The 17320-nt window shown below is 33.0% G+C and overlaps 1 protein-coding gene across 9 annotated transcripts in view; it reads right to left on the reverse strand.

The window, feature by feature from the left end:
- The window catches only part of dock11 (dedicator of cytokinesis 11), a 152554-nt gene that overhangs the window by 50101 nt on the left and 85133 nt on the right, over window positions 1-17320 (reverse strand). For all 9 annotated transcript variants that reach the window (XR_015494992.1, XR_015494991.1, XR_015494990.1 and 6 more), the window contains 5 exon segments: window positions 15866-15979; window positions 13248-13308; window positions 13072-13160; window positions 11975-12089; window positions 2339-2405 (listed from right to left, as the gene is read on the reverse strand). Coding sequence is in view for 6 of the 9 variants with exons in the window: in XM_087260093.1 (XP_087116219.1) it covers window positions 2339-2405; window positions 11975-12089; window positions 13072-13160; window positions 13248-13308; window positions 15866-15979 (446 nt within the window). In the remaining 3 variants the exon portion in view is untranslated.

Genomic DNA, 17320 nt, shown 5'->3' on the forward strand with positions numbered 1-17320 from the left:
CTACATTAGTTTTTTTTTTTCAAAAATGACTTAAGAAAGTATTAATTTTGAAAGCAAATTTTGATTTAGTTTTGTTCTGTCTTTTGATTCAAATTCCATTTTATTTTTAGTCATATTTTAGTCTTCTGAATCATTTTAGTTTTAGTCTAGTTTTAGTCGACTAAATCTACTCTAGCTGACTAAAATATATTTGGTTTAAAATTTTACATACATTTATTTATACAAATTATTCTAACTTAAAATGAAATAAAACAGACTGATTAAATGAATGCTGTGAATACTTATGTACATGTGATTTTTCAGTTTTTTTTATTTGTAATAAATTTGCTACAATTTCAAAAACTCCTTTTTTTCACATTGTCATTATGGGGTATTGAGTGTAGGATTATGAGAAAATAAATGAATTTAATCCATTTTGAAATAAGGCTGTAACATAATAAAATGTGGAAAAAGTGAAGCACTAGAAATACTTCTGGATGCACTGAATATGGAATATAGCTTTTTCTTTGAAGGCTAAAAATTAGACGCACATTACTTATTTATATCGTAATTAATATGTAAAATTCTGTGTCAGCAAGCAATCCACATGTAAGAACAATAGCCTACTGAATGAGCAGGATTGTGCAACTATTTAGCAAACCTTTTTTTAATGTGGTAAACTACTAATATTCTTGACCAGTTTGTACAGGTTTCAAGCCATTAAATCTTTAAAAAGGCTTAAAATATTTAAAGTCCACTTTGTAATGTCAGTCTATTGGCTACCAAGCTTTACAGTTGTAGTTGGTGTAACAGTAGGTGTAACAGCACATGCAGGTTCTCAGCTGTATAGCTGTATATGTTCAATAAGTAGACATAAAATATGCACTCAGTCCCGTGTTAACTTACATAAATGAATACTAAAGCAAATACTGTATGTATGTCATGTCATGCATCACACTCTAAGATTAATTCTGATTGGATATTTTCTATAAAAAAAAAGTCCCTCAATTACATTCTCGTCTTGTCGTTTTTATATATAATTTTATTATAGTTTTCGTCATCACTTAATTTTTATCTCGCTTTCGTCTTGTTTTGGTCAGTAGAAACTTGTTAGTCACGAAAATTATGATGAAAATTTTTCATCAACGAAATTAATACTGTTTAAAGAAGTTAGAAGGATGGACTTCAGATAAAAATTTATTTCAGTTTTATAGATTTAGGGGCAGATTTACTTTACCATTATTAGTAGGTAAAAACTATGAAGGCTATGTTCAAACAACACAATTTAGTCATAAAAGGGTATGACGAGAGTCTAGTCTTATTGCATGTGCATTTGTAGGAGTTTGACTCAGCTTTTACATTTAATAAAATTTTAATAAAATTAAAAAACTGTTTATAGTATGTTGTTATAATTATTGTTTATCTTTCTGTATTTCTAAAATATTAAATCTTAAATTCTGATTATCCAATTCAATTTAATTTATCTTTATTCCTATGCTTTTTGCAATGAAGATTGTGTCAAAGCAGCTTAACATATATTTTAAGCAGTTCTAATCAATTAAATTAGTCCATTAAGTCTATGAAACTCGTTCTGTGTACTTAATATTGACCGGTTATTTATGCAGACATTACACTATAATGTTGTGATGTTATTTTAAGCATGTGGTTTAGTTCATTGATTGCCAAAACAACTGTAAAACTAAGCTCTCTGAAGCAAACACGACAATAATTTATCATTTTAAATTAAAACCCAAAGAGACTGGAAGGTCATGGTTAGAGCTTGATTTAACACAGTTAATAAAAAGGCATAACATCTACACTGCATTTAAAAAGCTGTGATTTAAAAAAGAAAAACATTACTTTTAAACAAAGAAAATAAAATTAATAAATACAATTTAAATACACACATACAAATAAAAAATAAAGGTATAAAAATAATAATATAAACAAATAAATACAAACAAATAAAAATAAGTAGTAACAAATAAAAAATGCATACAAATATTTAAAGATCAATACAAATAAAACAAAATATAAAAATAAATAATATTAATAAAAAATATACAAACAAATAAAAATACAAAAAAAAGAATCACATTATTATCTCATTAAAATCCTCTCATTTAAGATGTACACTCTTAAAAATAGTTCCAGTGGGTTCATTTGAACTTAATATCCATCCAATCTTTCCATTTCACAAAAGTGTCTTTGAAGTGTTCATAAAAAATTATATTTGATTTAATGAATCTACAAAAAAAATAAATAAATAAATAATAAAAAAAATTTAATTAAGCTTACAGACAATAAGATCAAAACTGGTCTAACAAGAGCACGTCATGGGAAAGTTGCTGTCACTCACTCGAGAAGACTGAGGAAGTTCATGATGTCCTGTGGATTGACTTTCGACCAATAAGCAGTGAGAGTGTCTACAGGAACACATTGAGATACAGAAGCGTTAGTGCTACACAGCTCAACTGTACCTCTTCACAGTGAAATTCTCAAGATTGACACCCAGACAACAGATCTACACACTTCTCCATTATATCTTTAGCTAGCACTTATTTATAGTTCCTGCATTAATTTTTTCATGAATGATTTTAAAGCAGTTATAAGGATGTACTTCAGATAACAATTTATTTAAATTTAATAGATTTAAAGGCAGATTTACTAACATCTTGCATCAGCATAAACCCATTATTTACCTATGAAGTCTATGTTCAAAAGATACAATACAGTTGGAAAAAGAGTATGAAGAGAGTCTGGTCTTATTGCATGTGCATTTGTAGGAGTTTCACAATCAGACGTTACATTTATAGGAGGAGAGCATTTGAATGAATCATGCATTTTGGTTCGCAGTACTCAATTTACTGGTATGTGTTAATATTTACCACCCATGTTAACCAATGTTTAAATGGAGAAATCAAAACAGCACATTTTTTTAATAAGTGGCTATTTTCTTGATAACATTTTAATCTTTATAACTTAGTAAATAGACCTCACTGTACTGAACAAAGGACCATTTAACAATTAATTTTCAGATGCAAGTTCTAAATACTCCCGCTGACCTCCCTGACACTGAAACTGCAAATTTACCCATAAGTATGTTAAACCAGTCACTGTTTATCCCAATTTCGAGTGTTTTATTACAAATAAAGTTTATTTTAGATGTCAGGCATATCAAAATACACATTTAGAAGCAAATCATATGTTTGTAAACTACACCCTGATGTCTATGGACACAGCAATAGTCATTATTTTTTATTTCAGTCTGACTGTATGCTTTATTCACGTCTGATAAACACTGTTTAGGGTACTAGATTGTTTACTGTAGTTAAACAGCCCTTTACTGCACTTTTGATTGTATTTCAGGAGAAGTTGATTAAATAAAAGGTTGCAAATCCAACAGCTCTCAAATAATATGGTCATTAGTTAAACTGTTTATACAACAAAATACATATCTGTACTGAACATGTACACATAGACAAAAAAGTGATGTCTGCGCATTAAGTTGTGACGTATGAAATTCTGTTTCTGGGTCCAAGTCTCTACTCATTTGAGAAAATATTCATTTATGACCATTCTTTAGTCATATCACATATTAAAGTAAATATTATATAAAATCATGGTGTACACACAACAGTCTCTGGACTTGCTGCCTCTCAGACACCAATATTTTAATAATTTATGAAAAAAAACCTAATAATTACTTTCAGTCCATCTGATAATAGACATGGATATGTATACTGATATTTTCAAAAGAATTACAGCCTTTGTAAATGTTTATCATTACAATAGTTGAATCTCCCTGTACTGTTTTATATAGCGATTGGACCCGGAAGCTGCCTTGTGCGACGTCACACTCAACAATCGGATAATATAACTATTTTGTGTGATGCCTGATATTGTGATTGTCATATAATTCAATTCAATTTAAGTTTATTTGTAAAGCGCTATTTACAATAATGATTGCTTCAAAGCAACTAAAAGTTGCACATTAATAATAATAATAATAATAATAATAATAATAATAATAAAAATAATACATTTTATTTATAGTGCGCTTTTCTCAGACCCAAAGCGCTAACAGGCATACAAGACAAACAGAGCAGAACAATAAAAACTGCAAAAAAAGACCACAATAAAACAAAAAAATATGAACAATTCAATACAATTAGATGATAAAATTAACAAAAATTATCAATCTAAGTTAAAAGCAACGGTAAAAAGGTGAGGCTTGAGAAGTTTCTTAAAACATCCCAGAGAAACGGCAATCCTGATGCTGATGGGTAGGCCATTCCATAACTTGGGTACGAAAGTACGAAACAGCAAGATGTTATTGCATTACAATCAAATTAAGTTAAAGTTACAATCAAACATAAGTTATTACATACAGACATAGTTAACCTGCAGTTTTATTGCATATAGGTGATGTCTATGTTTACATGTACAATACTGATATGTATTTTGTTGTATAAACAGTTTACTAATGACCACATTATTTGAGAACTGCTAGATTTACAACATGTTAATTCATCAACCTCTGCTGAAATACATAAAAAGTAAAGAAAGTGGCTGTTTAAGTAAGTAGTAACCTAAACAGTGTTTATATGATGTGGATAAAGCATTTCGTAAGATTAAATTTGAAAATAATGACTATTGCTGTGTCCATAGACATCAGGCTGTATTTTACAAACATATGTTTTGCTAGTAAATATGTGTATTTAAATGCCTGAAAGCTAAAATAAACAATTTTTCTATGAAAACACTCAAAAAATGTGATAAACTGTGACTGGTTTAACAAAGTTAATGGTAAATTTGCAGTTTTAGTGTCATTTACTAAACAAATTACCTGATTAAACCACAATTTGTGCTAAATATAGTGCTCAGAGTGATATTTGCCCCAAACCCTCATCCAAGTGTGCTTAGACAGCTGGCTAAAAAAAAAGTGACATTGATGAGTGTTTCCTTTTACCCAGAGGTAAACTCTCAGCGAGTGCACAATGCTCAGCATTATATACAAATGCTCAGCCCCTCGCTGTGCTCTCATTGAAAACAACTCAAAAATATGGTAGCTAAAACATGCTTTTGGTGGATAAGCACTCACAATTTTTAGGCAATGTTAAACATGCTTTTTTGGAGCTGAGAAATCTTTTAAAAGCATACATTTATTAAGCATGTAAATCTCAATTCCATGATTTCTACACTGTGAAACCCAAAAAGTTAAGGTAACTAAGACCATTCGAGGAAACCATTTAAGTTCAAAAACTAATCCCAATGAGTACCGTGGACTTAATCCATTTGAGTAAATGAAGCAATTTGAGCACAGTAAAACCTGACAAATGAAGAGAACTCAAACTAACTGAGTACTGTAAAACCCAATAAGTTAAGTCAACTCATACTGTATGAGGAAACCAATTTCAGCAAACCATTAGAGTTAAAAACTAAATTCAATTCAATTCAGCTTTATTTGTATAGCGCTTTTACAATGTAGATTGTGTCAAAGCAGCTTCACATAAATGGTCATAGTAACTAAATTTATATGAGTTATAATCTATGAGTACTGTAAACTTACTCCATTTAAGTTGAACTAATGAGATATTCAGTCAACACTGAGTTCAAAACTCTTTTCAAATGAGTAGAATTAATTTTTAGTAAATTTTGAGAAAAACTACACTCATTTCATTTGATAAAGTTGACTGTTGGGTTTTACAGTGTATTTAAACAGGAATTTGTCAATCTTGCTGAAACACTATATATTAAGTGTTTCAATACATACACACCTACTTTACCTCAATCATCATTCCTTAAATGAGCCGAGAAGCTAATGAGCGAGTCTGTCACCTGAACTGTGCGCTGCTGGAAAAACCCAGGAGCAAACTAAGATAAACCCTCCTTTCAAATGATATCAGTCATAAAACAGTAGGTGTGAATGATGTCTGCACTCACAGAGCTCCGATGAACTTCCAGAGAACTTCAAACTAGCTTCAGTTGAAGAAGATCAACAACTGCCACCTCACACCCATGTTTATTTGTGTAAAATGCAATCCGTCCAATTTGAGTCAAGTCAAATGTGTCTGTATCAGCATTTATTAGTATATGGAGGACTTTATGCTGTGTTTTAAAATATGGGCGACAGTTCTGGCTTAGAGAAATGATTTCAAATCAGTCCCATCTATCATATTGAATGAATTCTGACCAAGGTTATGATAGTTTTGGATTTTTCAATAGTTTTATAATATTTAGTTTTTTTTAATTTAGTATGTTTTTTTAATTCATTTTTAGAGGGAGATTTACTAGTTTTTATTAGTTTCTATGTTTTGAAATTGCTTAGTTTTAGTTTAGTTTTTATTGGTTTCAGTGTTTTCATCGTTCAGTAGTTTTTTTCTAATTTTTTTTTTTACTTTTTTTTGTTAGGTGCAAGATTCAAAATCATCAGAATAAATATTGTACAATTAAACTCAACCAAAAAATTTTTGAAACATGTATTCAGAGGACACATGACCACTGTCATCTACCACTACCATCTACCCATCCTCAGATTCAAATACAACAGCCCACAAGATAGCAGCCTTAAGTATAATGTGTGCAAGGCTGCTTCTGAGGTTAGATACACAGTAACGGGAAGTTCAGATCAAGTTTAGTTTAGTCACAGCAGGCCGCCATGTGCTGTTGTGTTTGGTTCCCTGAATCATGCATGCACAGTATTATCGGTTCACCAAAATCTCATCTCAGTCTCATCTCAGTGTACTGATCTAACAACTAAATAACTTTGAGTCAGGGAGGGGTATATCAGGCATGATCAAAAGTAAGTAGTTTGTGGAATCGTTTCAAATAATTCAGTTCGATTTGGTGAACTAGTTCAACCAGTTCACTTAGAAGATTTTATTAAAATGAACGATTCGTTCATGATCGCGATCACTAATACAGAACAAAAACCCATTATTGGGCACAAATGTAATTAATTAATATCTTTAAGTCTCTGTATTTTTTGTTTTTCACCCTGCGGCTTTCATGTCGTGGAAGCAAACAACGAAGACTGGCTGGAGGAGAATCAGCTTGATCTGGCCAATGGCATCACAGACCGAAGCGCTGTTCAGGTCTTTTAAAAAAAAACTTTTGTTTTAATTTTTATTTTAGTTAACGAAAAGGATTTAAAATTTTTGTTTTTGGATTTTCGTTCGTTTTCATTCATTCTAATAATCCTGATACTGACAAGCTATATTTTTATCCATAAAAATGCATTGTAAAAAGTTATTAAAAATTAAGTAAACCAGATGCCTTAAAAGCAAAAGGTTGATTTTACTTTTAAAAAAGTGAGTAAACTTTTTGTATTTCAAAAATTATAATTAAGTGTGTATGTGTGTGTCTCTCATTCACACACGTACACAAACATAGACACATGCACCCGCACGCACACATGCACACACACGCCACGCGCACTTGCTTGGCTCACTCGTTTGCTCGGAAGCAATATTGTTTGACCGACCACTCCTGTTAAAATTACACCAGAGTTACTGGCCGCTCCCACGCTTTATTTGGAAATTTATTCCTGTGCCGCATGAAATCTGGTCGGATCCCGTGATAATGCACAGGTGCAGCCGCGGGAATGCATACCGCTGAGAGGAAAAGAGAGGGGAGGAAAAGTCATGCCAGCAGGTGAAATGGGCCACAGTGAGTGAGAGTGAGAGTGAGAGAGAGAGAAAGAGAGACAGAGAGAGAGAGAGAGAGAGAGAGAGAGAGAGAGAGAGAAATGGTGTACTTTCATTCCCTCAATCCCAGAGAAATAGGGGCTTCTGCTGTAATTGTCAGTGAAAGACTGTCCAGAAATCACACACACGCAGTGAAATTGTGCACAGTTGGCGCCAGGAGTGTTGTAAATACCCGCACTCACCTCCCTAGCGACAGAGCACATATGAGGTAAATGACATCAGTACATAATAACCGGTTATGATTATTACTGAACCAATACCGAATTGGCCACGTCTGCATTGCTGTGCATCGAAGAAACAATTCCTTTTGACACCTATAATATATGTTGTACACTGGTGCGTTGCGCCAGCTTTTTTAAATAAACAACAATATTTAGCGATGATGTATGATTGCATTGTATGCATTTATTTATTGTATGTTTCTGTTACTCTATTAAAACTAAGATAAAGGAATCTGATGGTGGTTTGAAGTGATATGATGAATTGGAGTTGTACTGTTATTTCACACTAACAGGACATATACCGTTCTTCCACATTTGAGAAATACAAATCACAATCATTTTTGATTTTTTAAATACTGACACTGAAATATGTGATCTCTTTAGAATTGAGAAGCTTTTTTTATTTATCTTCAAGTAAAATAAAAAAATTATAATAATGTTCACAATCCAAATGAAAAAATCTTATTACTCAGAACTTGAAAATATGCACTTATACACTGTAAGAAAATGCTCGCTTTCACACTATTTCTTCATGTTGTCCCAACACAAATTAAGTTAACTTAATCCTTTGTTTACAAATTGAAGTGGATTGAACATAAAACAACTGAGTTGTGCCCAAGAAAACTCTAAACTTGTTTTGTTTCACCTCATTTTAAATGAGTAGTTTGAACAAACAGCAAACAACATTTTTTTGTTTCTGATTCTTCATTTAAAGACCTCTATTATGACCATGGTTCTTTTATTAAAAAGTGAGAAATCCCATTTATTTTAAAATAATATAATGAATTATTAAAATGTAAAATAAATTAATTAATAAAAATATTAAGTAAAATCAACTAATCACTTTAAAAGAAACCGGTTTACTCACTTTTTAAAGTTACTGCTTTTTATGGTGCACACAACACTTTTGTTATAAAAAAAGTTTTAAAGTATCATTGGTGTGTCACTTTAAAACAAAAACTAAAAAATCTGTCTCCTAGATATTTTCTCAGTATTAATATGAAAAACACAACAATCATGATTTCATCTCCAAATCTCTCATGTCTCTTTCGCATGGCACTTTAAAAAGCAATTGTCTCTCATTTTTTCCTACTAATCTCTATAAGTAGTGTTTACTGAAATATTTCTAATGCTGGGTAAAACTGCGCAACACCTACCTGTCAACAAGGAGGAAACATTGTTTTCTAGTTAATGACAGAGAAGGCTTAAAGCAACATGCTTGTGAAATACACATTATGGTCTTATTATTACTATACAGTTGCCCTAAAACTAAAACAACCGTAATATAGCCGCCGAAAGCCTCAATCGTTTGAGTTTTGTGGTTATTCATGATCTGCTGACAGTATTCTGATAATAGCTAAATAACAAGTAAAGGGTAATAAATATAAAAAAATAAAAAACAAGTAAAGCTTAATAAATCACTTGTAGGACACACTCTCTCTACTTTGTATGAACCAGAGACTTTCTTATCAACACGCTATGCTTCTGGAACTATTGTGCAATTCTTAGTGTACATCACAGAGGTGAGTGGGCTTAACAAACCAACTGTAAGTGACATTCTCTCCTGTCCGCATGCACCTGAAACTTTCTTATCAGCACTCCATATTTCTGGAAAACATTGTGCAACTCTTAGTTTTCTTCACACAGGTGAATGGGCTTGACAAACTGTCTGTACGTGACCAAAGGCAGACTTAGTAACAGACTTTGGAGACCTAAGCTATTTTAGGTACTGTATGAGGCCCTAGCATTGAAACTCAAAACATCTTCTTTCTCTATAGATTTTTTTATCTCTGTAGATTAGGTTTTATTTTGAAAATAAAATGCAGGTTAAAAGTATTTAAATAAGTAAATGTATATAAAAAGTATATAAAACATATTTAAAGTATATTTTATATATTTTAATATTTAAAGGAAGCTTTATCTTATTAATGTAAAATTAAATGCAATAAATTCACAAATAAAAAAGTTCACTAACTAACTGTGTCCAGGTAATTATCCATTTGTGTTTAATATAGATTTTAATATAAAAATAATAATAAATAACATTTTAAACCATTTAAACTCACAAATCAATCAAACTAATCTTGTCACCATTATTCATATGGAATTAATAATTGCTATTTGTGAATCGGTGGCTTTTACTTTTCACTGGGAAATGTTTTTTTTTAATTTAAACAGGCCCTCTCTTAAAGGCTGATTCAAGGCTGGTTAATACTTCAGTCAAGCCCACATGTAAGTCCGGTGCAGTCCTCGCTGTGGCTGATGCCAACGTTGATGCACACCTCTCAAAAAATGTAACTACACGTCGCAACAATGCATAGGGCAAGCTCTGTGATTGGTTGGCTTGGGTAACTGTGACGAGTGTGGGCGTTGTTGAGAGCCGCAAGCCTAATGGAGCGAGTGTTTACAAGTATCGAGTCCTGTAAAGTAGCTCCAGATGGAAACTTTTGTTTTGTGTTTACCTTATGATTAAGGTTGTTGCACATTCGCCGGTTTCTCCAATGAGTGAGTTTGAGCTACTTATACATTAAGGTAGCGTTCAGAAAAAAAAACACCCAAAAAGAAACTCCAAGTTGTTACCAGGGAATGACATTAACTGTTATGATCACCAGCCACTGTGGCTAGTAGTTTTCCAACGTTACTAGCCACTTACCATTTTCACTAGCCATAATTTTGTTGTTCGGAAAATTTGTTTGCATGAATTTGACGTTGGCATGCTTAAATTACTTGATTTAAATTATGTTTTTTGTCCACATGCCTCCTCCTCTTTTTTTTTCACATGACATTTTAGGGCTCAACATTTAGGATTTACCACTAAATTTGCACACATATTGACAAACATTCTTAAACTAAAATTCTAATTTTTAGGGACGAGGCAGCACTGACAATTAAAAAATTATTTTCAACCAGCCAAAGTGGATAGTGGGGGTGTCTGTCTAATCAGCAACAGCCTAAACCTACCCGCATTTGGTAGGCTGGCAGGTGTTAATGTCAAGCCCTGCTTGTGACCCTTATCAGTGTAATTTTAGTTCATCTTTGATGAAAGGTTTTGATCCATTCTGGCACACATGATACTCTTATCAGTGTAGTTTTACTGTAGAGCATGATGGGAAATGTAGTTTGTCTGCACAAAATCCACTATTAATCACTAAGAGTTTTAAAAAAGCATGTTCAACATAACATGTACAATAGTTTAACAACCTCAGGGTTTACAAAAGGTTCGTTAGGTGCAGTCAAAAATCAATTTCCCTATGAAAAAAGTTTTTATTTCAGAAATCTGACCATTAAGCTCGATTAGTTGTTTACTTGGTTTTGAGGAAAATTCTTGGTAGCTCCTAGTAGTTTTTCAAAGCACCAAAACCGTACTCACTTACCTAAAACAATATTGCCTACAATAATTTTCCATCAACAGTCAAACTATGGGTACACATTTTTGACTGTGTACTTGTCTATCTGTGCCTAAAAGTGTGTAGTGTGTTTTTCTTGATACATTTATAGTCTTTTACATATAATGTATTACTGTCAACATCGCAAATTGTATATTGTTTTGTTTTTTTTGGGAGTATGTTGTTGTATTTTGCACTGTCTGGAGCCAGCACCTAAGCTTTTCACTCATCACAGTACACATGCTGCTGCTGATGTGACAATAAAAGTGATTTGATTTAAGATAACCAATAACGACAGATGAGAGTTTTGGGATAGTTCACCAAAAACTGAAGATTCTGCCATCACGTAGTAGCACTCAAACCTGTTTGACTTTCTTTCGTCTGTTGAACACAAACAAAGATATTTTGAAGAAAGCTAAAAACCACTGAATTCCTCAGTATTTGTTTTTCCTAATATGGATGTCGATGGTTTTCAGCTTTCTTCGAAATAACTGTTCATGTTCAACAGACGAAAAAAAGTCAAACAGTTTCGGAATCACTTGAGGGTGAGTACAGAGTGAGTAAATGTTCATTTTTGAGTGAACCATCCTTTTAAAGCTGATCTGACGGTTAAGCTGCAAACATGAGCATATACCTGGAGGTGTTTTATGATGTTGATAATAATCTAAAGTGTGCTTACCATCTGACAAAGTTCTTACGATGTGCAGGTAACACAGCAGCAGCCCTCTGATTTCATATTGGCCCAAACGTCCAGCAGCAGGTACAGTGCTCATAGTGGAACCACGCCTGTGCAACTATACAAAAAAAATGCAAAGTGCATTAAAAAATACATGCAGTGTAAACCTTCACTTTCAAAAAGGGTAATATTAAATTGTTTTTTCCATGTAATAATTAATGCCTTAGATTAAAAAATGTGTTAATCAATGTTATTATATAATTCATAACAGATATAAAATAATTAAAAATACATAATATTACACATAGTTGTTTTTAATCCATTTAAATATTTATTAATGAAAATATGCAAAAATATATGAAAAAAATTCAATCATTAAAATTAATTTTAAATGCATTGACAAATGTGTTAATGAATGTTCTTATATAATTAATAAAGCATTTAAAAAAAATAATTGCAAACCTTTCACTTCCACACATTTTGAAAACTGGTACAAAAGTATGTTTGATTAAGGTTTTACTTTTTCAAACTTGAAGTATTAAAGTGTTAAAGTATTATAATAAAATATTATAGAAAGTTTCTATTATAAAAAAAATACAATATTACATTGAAAGTATACAGTGTCTTGTTTTCTTTAAACAGATAAAAACAACAAAAATCTATTATATTAACTTGATACTATTACCTAAATGTGATCATTATGTTCATATATAATACACTCCAAGTCAAAAGTTTATGTTAAGCTATTTTTATGCTCACTAAGGCTACATTTACTTGGTGCTCAAAAATAACTTATTATAAAACAGATATGCTGCATAATATTTTCAAAATTTCTTTGTCAGGATAATTTGAAGAGCATTTATGAACACAGAAAGTTTTTGCAAAATTATAAATGAGATTACTGATGCTTTTAATCAAGAAAAATCCATCCTTGTTATATAAACAAATAATAACCTTCTTTAACTTTAAAAAAAGAAATAACATTTCTCCAAAACATAATAATTGTTTCTTTAATAATGTTATACTGTAACATTTCTTTTGAAAGTATCTCTTTAAAAGACTGGCCATCTATAAAGAAATCATGGTTGTGTTAGTTTCACCTCATTGATGTCTGGAGTTCCCGGATCTCCATACATGGAGCCTCTGGACTCTCCTCTCCTACTGAGTCCATTCTGGGTGACAGAACCGGCTGTGAAACACACAAATGCCAAAAAAAATGAACTAACTGTGTGCATACTCTATATCACTTTTTGGTGCCAAACACTTTGATACTTACAAGGTTCCTTATCAACAATGGTGCTGCTTCTCCGACTGTCCACTGACAAATCATCACGGTACTAAAGGAGAATAGGAAACACTCAGACAAATCTCAATCAAAGAGCTTACAAGGTTAATATTTACACTAGCATACAGAATCAAAACGTAAAACTGAGAGAATGTCATGTAGAATTCTACTTTATTGATGATTTAAAGGAATGGTTCACCCAAAAATACTATCACACTATCAGACAATTTACTCACTCTCAAGCCATTCTAAGTGTATAAACCTTTCTTCTTATAGATAAGTTACAACAAATGGTGTAGGTGTAGCTGAAGCTGAAGTTAGTTTTTCTTGATGTTTCTCTTTGGGGTGAGCTGTGAAAAATGGCAAGTTTTAAGTTGTTCTGGTAATACTGTATACTAGTATTAGTTTGCTATCTTTTGTCTTTAAAAAGTGAGTTTGGAAAAACTGTGTATCCAGTAGTGTCGATTACACACACCTCTTACAGTATGTCTAACACAGAAACTTGACTCCCTAATAAATGCATGTACAACAGAAGTCAATGATAATAGTTATTGAAGATTTAATTAAGGATATTAAGGAGATGTACGGATTGATGGATGTACGAATAGATGGATGGTTAAATGTACGATTGAATGGATGTACGGATAGATGGACAAAATAATGAATGTACAAATGAATGGATGGATGAACTGATCGATGGATGGATTGAGAGACAGACAGATGGTTGGATGTAAAAATGGATGGATGGACGGATGGATGTTTGGTTGGACGTATGGATGACTGGATGTATACAGTACAAAGGAATGGATGGATGCAAGTATGATTGAATGGATATATGAATGGATGGATGGGTGTACAATGAATAGATGTAGAGATGGATGGATGTATGAATGAATGGACTGACGGATGAATGGATGGACGAATAAATGAATGATAAATGTATTATTAAAGGGCACATAGGTTACGCCTCTTTTCATATTTATTATAAGTCTTTTGCGTCCCCAGAATGTGTCTGTAAAGTTTTAGCTCAAAACACCCATCAGAGTATTTATTATAGCTGTTTGAAGTGTCTGTATTATAGCTGGGAAAAGGTTGTTGCTGTTTTTTTGCACTGGGCCTTTAAGGCGAGTCATCCCCGCCCACCGATCCCATGTGCCTGTCAGCAATATGCCTCAACACGCCCTCGGCTGCCTCAGGAAGCAGAACTCACGTAACATTTGTGAGAAATACTACAGTAAGAATACACACAGCACAGACATGCAGACACACACACACACACACACACACACACACACACACACACACACACACACATAGCACAGAGAAGTAGCGCAGACACACATGCACATACATAGCGTAGACACGCAGGCAGACACACACACACATAGCACAGACAAGTAGCGCAGACACACACGCACCTACTTAGCATAGACACGCAGGCAGACAGACACACACGCACCTACATAGCATAGACACGCAGGCAGACAAACACACACACAGCATAGACAAGTAGCGCAGACACACACACACATACATAGTGCAGACACGCAGACACACACACACACACACATACATACATAGCGCAAACACACACACACACACACACACACACACACACACACACACACACACACACACACACACACACACAGTGAGAGAGACACGCGGCTGATGAAGTAAATCTGAAGTGAATGGCTGTACTTCATTACACACGTGCACACATTTTAAAACATGTTAAACTTGTAAAACTCACTCTTGATCACATCTGATGATGATTGATGATCCTAGCAAACTGAACAGACCTTTTATTCCCGGTTGCTTTGCACTCGTCCTGTCTTGTCGATATGAGTATATGCATTACTACGGACACATGTTAATGCGCGCAGCTGTCAATCAATATTGGAGGGCGGGGGGGCCGCACTCCTACATAAAGTTGTGGTCGATCTGAAAACCGCTCCAATTGGTCCACCGTTTTTATGTTGTTAAATTTGAAAAAAAAAAAAGGACTGGGTGTGTTTATTTCACCCCAATAGGACAGTATATACACTATACTTACACACATGTATGTCCAAACAGCTTGAAAAGTAGATTTTTCACCATAGGTGCCCTTTAATGATAAATGTACGCATGGATGGATGGACTGATGGACATATAAATGAATGGATGTACAGATGGATGGTTAGATGCAAGAATGAATGGATGTATGGATAAATGGATGTATGAATGGATGAAGGGTGCTATTTTTAAGCTTCAAATTGGGCACTGCCAATATAGATTATAGAAGCAGAATATTATTTGATATAATTCCGAGTGCTAATCTAAAAGAAGTAAGGGATTTTCACCTAGAATAGCTTTAGAGTTAAGTCAATTATTGAATCTCTTTTTTGGGGGGAAATGAAGCCATTCCTTTAAGATCACAACAAAACATATGAAGAAATACTTCCCCAAATCCCTCAGGTGTTTCTAATCCGTTTGGACTGACATTTAAGAATATTTTTGATCCATTAAGCAAGACTCATTTCACAAAACATTGTGAAAGACTGAGATGAAGATCCCAGATGAAGACCGAGCCGTTGGAGATCTCAGATAAGAGAGGAATGGATGTTTACCATCAGGCCGAGGCCATTCCTGCACATCTGTCTGGGGCTGTTCATCTGACTCAGGTTCTGGTAGAGCAGCTCAAACAGAGGCAGGTACAGCAGGCAGATGCGGGCCTGTTGGTTCTGGCATGAGGAAAACGAGTAAATGAAGAATTATGAAACATCGCAGAATAAAAGAATGGAAGGCATTGTAGGTCTCTCACAAATGACTAGAATGGTAGTTTTACTTCAACTGTTGAATGTTTACAATAAGTTTCATTAAGGCAAGTTTTATAAACTAATTTCTAAAAGGAACATGTGATATGATTGATCGCAGCTGGTCTCTCATCTGCCATCATCGATAAACCAACTGAATTAATCCAAACCTAAAATAAATAGCCCATTTCACCCTACTTCTCTTATCTTCCGTTTTGGAAGAATCCCCTCATCCACATCATCACCCCCTTTTTCATAATTTACCAGGGGTAGCTCTCGAGAACTACCTGATCTCGGACCCGGTTGTTGCTAGTTCGGATATGGTTGCTTGTTGTGATATGTTGTTATTTTTCCCTCATTTGTTTATGATTTTGAATTGCATTATGGGACCTTGATTGTTCTTCCAACAACTTTTAATCTTGAAAAGTAAAAAAAAAAAAAAAAAGACTTTTATTAACATATTTAACAGTTTAAAGTAATATATTGTCTGGGTTGGCATTGTATACATATATAATGTATATTACAAAAACCTTGCAATAAACTGTCAGAACATTTTCTGTTATTTTGCAGACTTATTTCTCTATATGTTATTTCTAAAACAATATACAGTATTATTTCAAACTGCTAATAGTCAATAAAAGTCACTTTGTTAAACTGTAGAGTTGAATAATCAACATCAAAATTCAACAGAGTAGAGATCAACATCCCATAATGCAATTCACAATCGTAAATAAAAGGAAAATACTTGTAAATCATATCACTTGTGATGTTTTTACAGTGTAAAAAGAAATGTAAACAAGAGAACACTATTAACAGCATGTAACATTTATGAACGTTTAACCGCTAAAAGCTTAAAATACACAAATAAACAAATTCAAAATATAAATAATTACTAAAATAGCATGAATAATTATCAGTATAGCATTATACTGTGCATTATACAGTATACAAACTTTGCAGTTGAACAAAATTTCTAGGAAATATTTCTAGAAGGGTGCTTTCCAAGTTTGAAAAAAAAAAAAAAAATCATTCTTGTCATTTTTGTGACGCTGTTCCTACAGAACTAATGGAAGTTTTCAATTTAAAAATCAGCAAAAAGCTAACAATATTAGCACAATGTCTATTGTCATATTATGATTGCTCTTACAGAGATTGTGACAACAAAAAAAGTGAAGAGTTCTGACAGCCTTACTATGACTCACTCGCGACACGTAAAAAACAAAATAAACATGTTGTTCTGAGCAAACAGATCATAGTGGCTTCTCGAGA

This window comes from Danio rerio, chromosome 7 (assembly GCF_052040795.2).
Source record: "Danio rerio strain M-AB ecotype USA chromosome 7, GRCz13ab, whole genome shotgun sequence".
In the NCBI taxonomy this organism is placed as follows: Eukaryota; Metazoa; Chordata; class Actinopteri; order Cypriniformes; family Danionidae; genus Danio; species Danio rerio.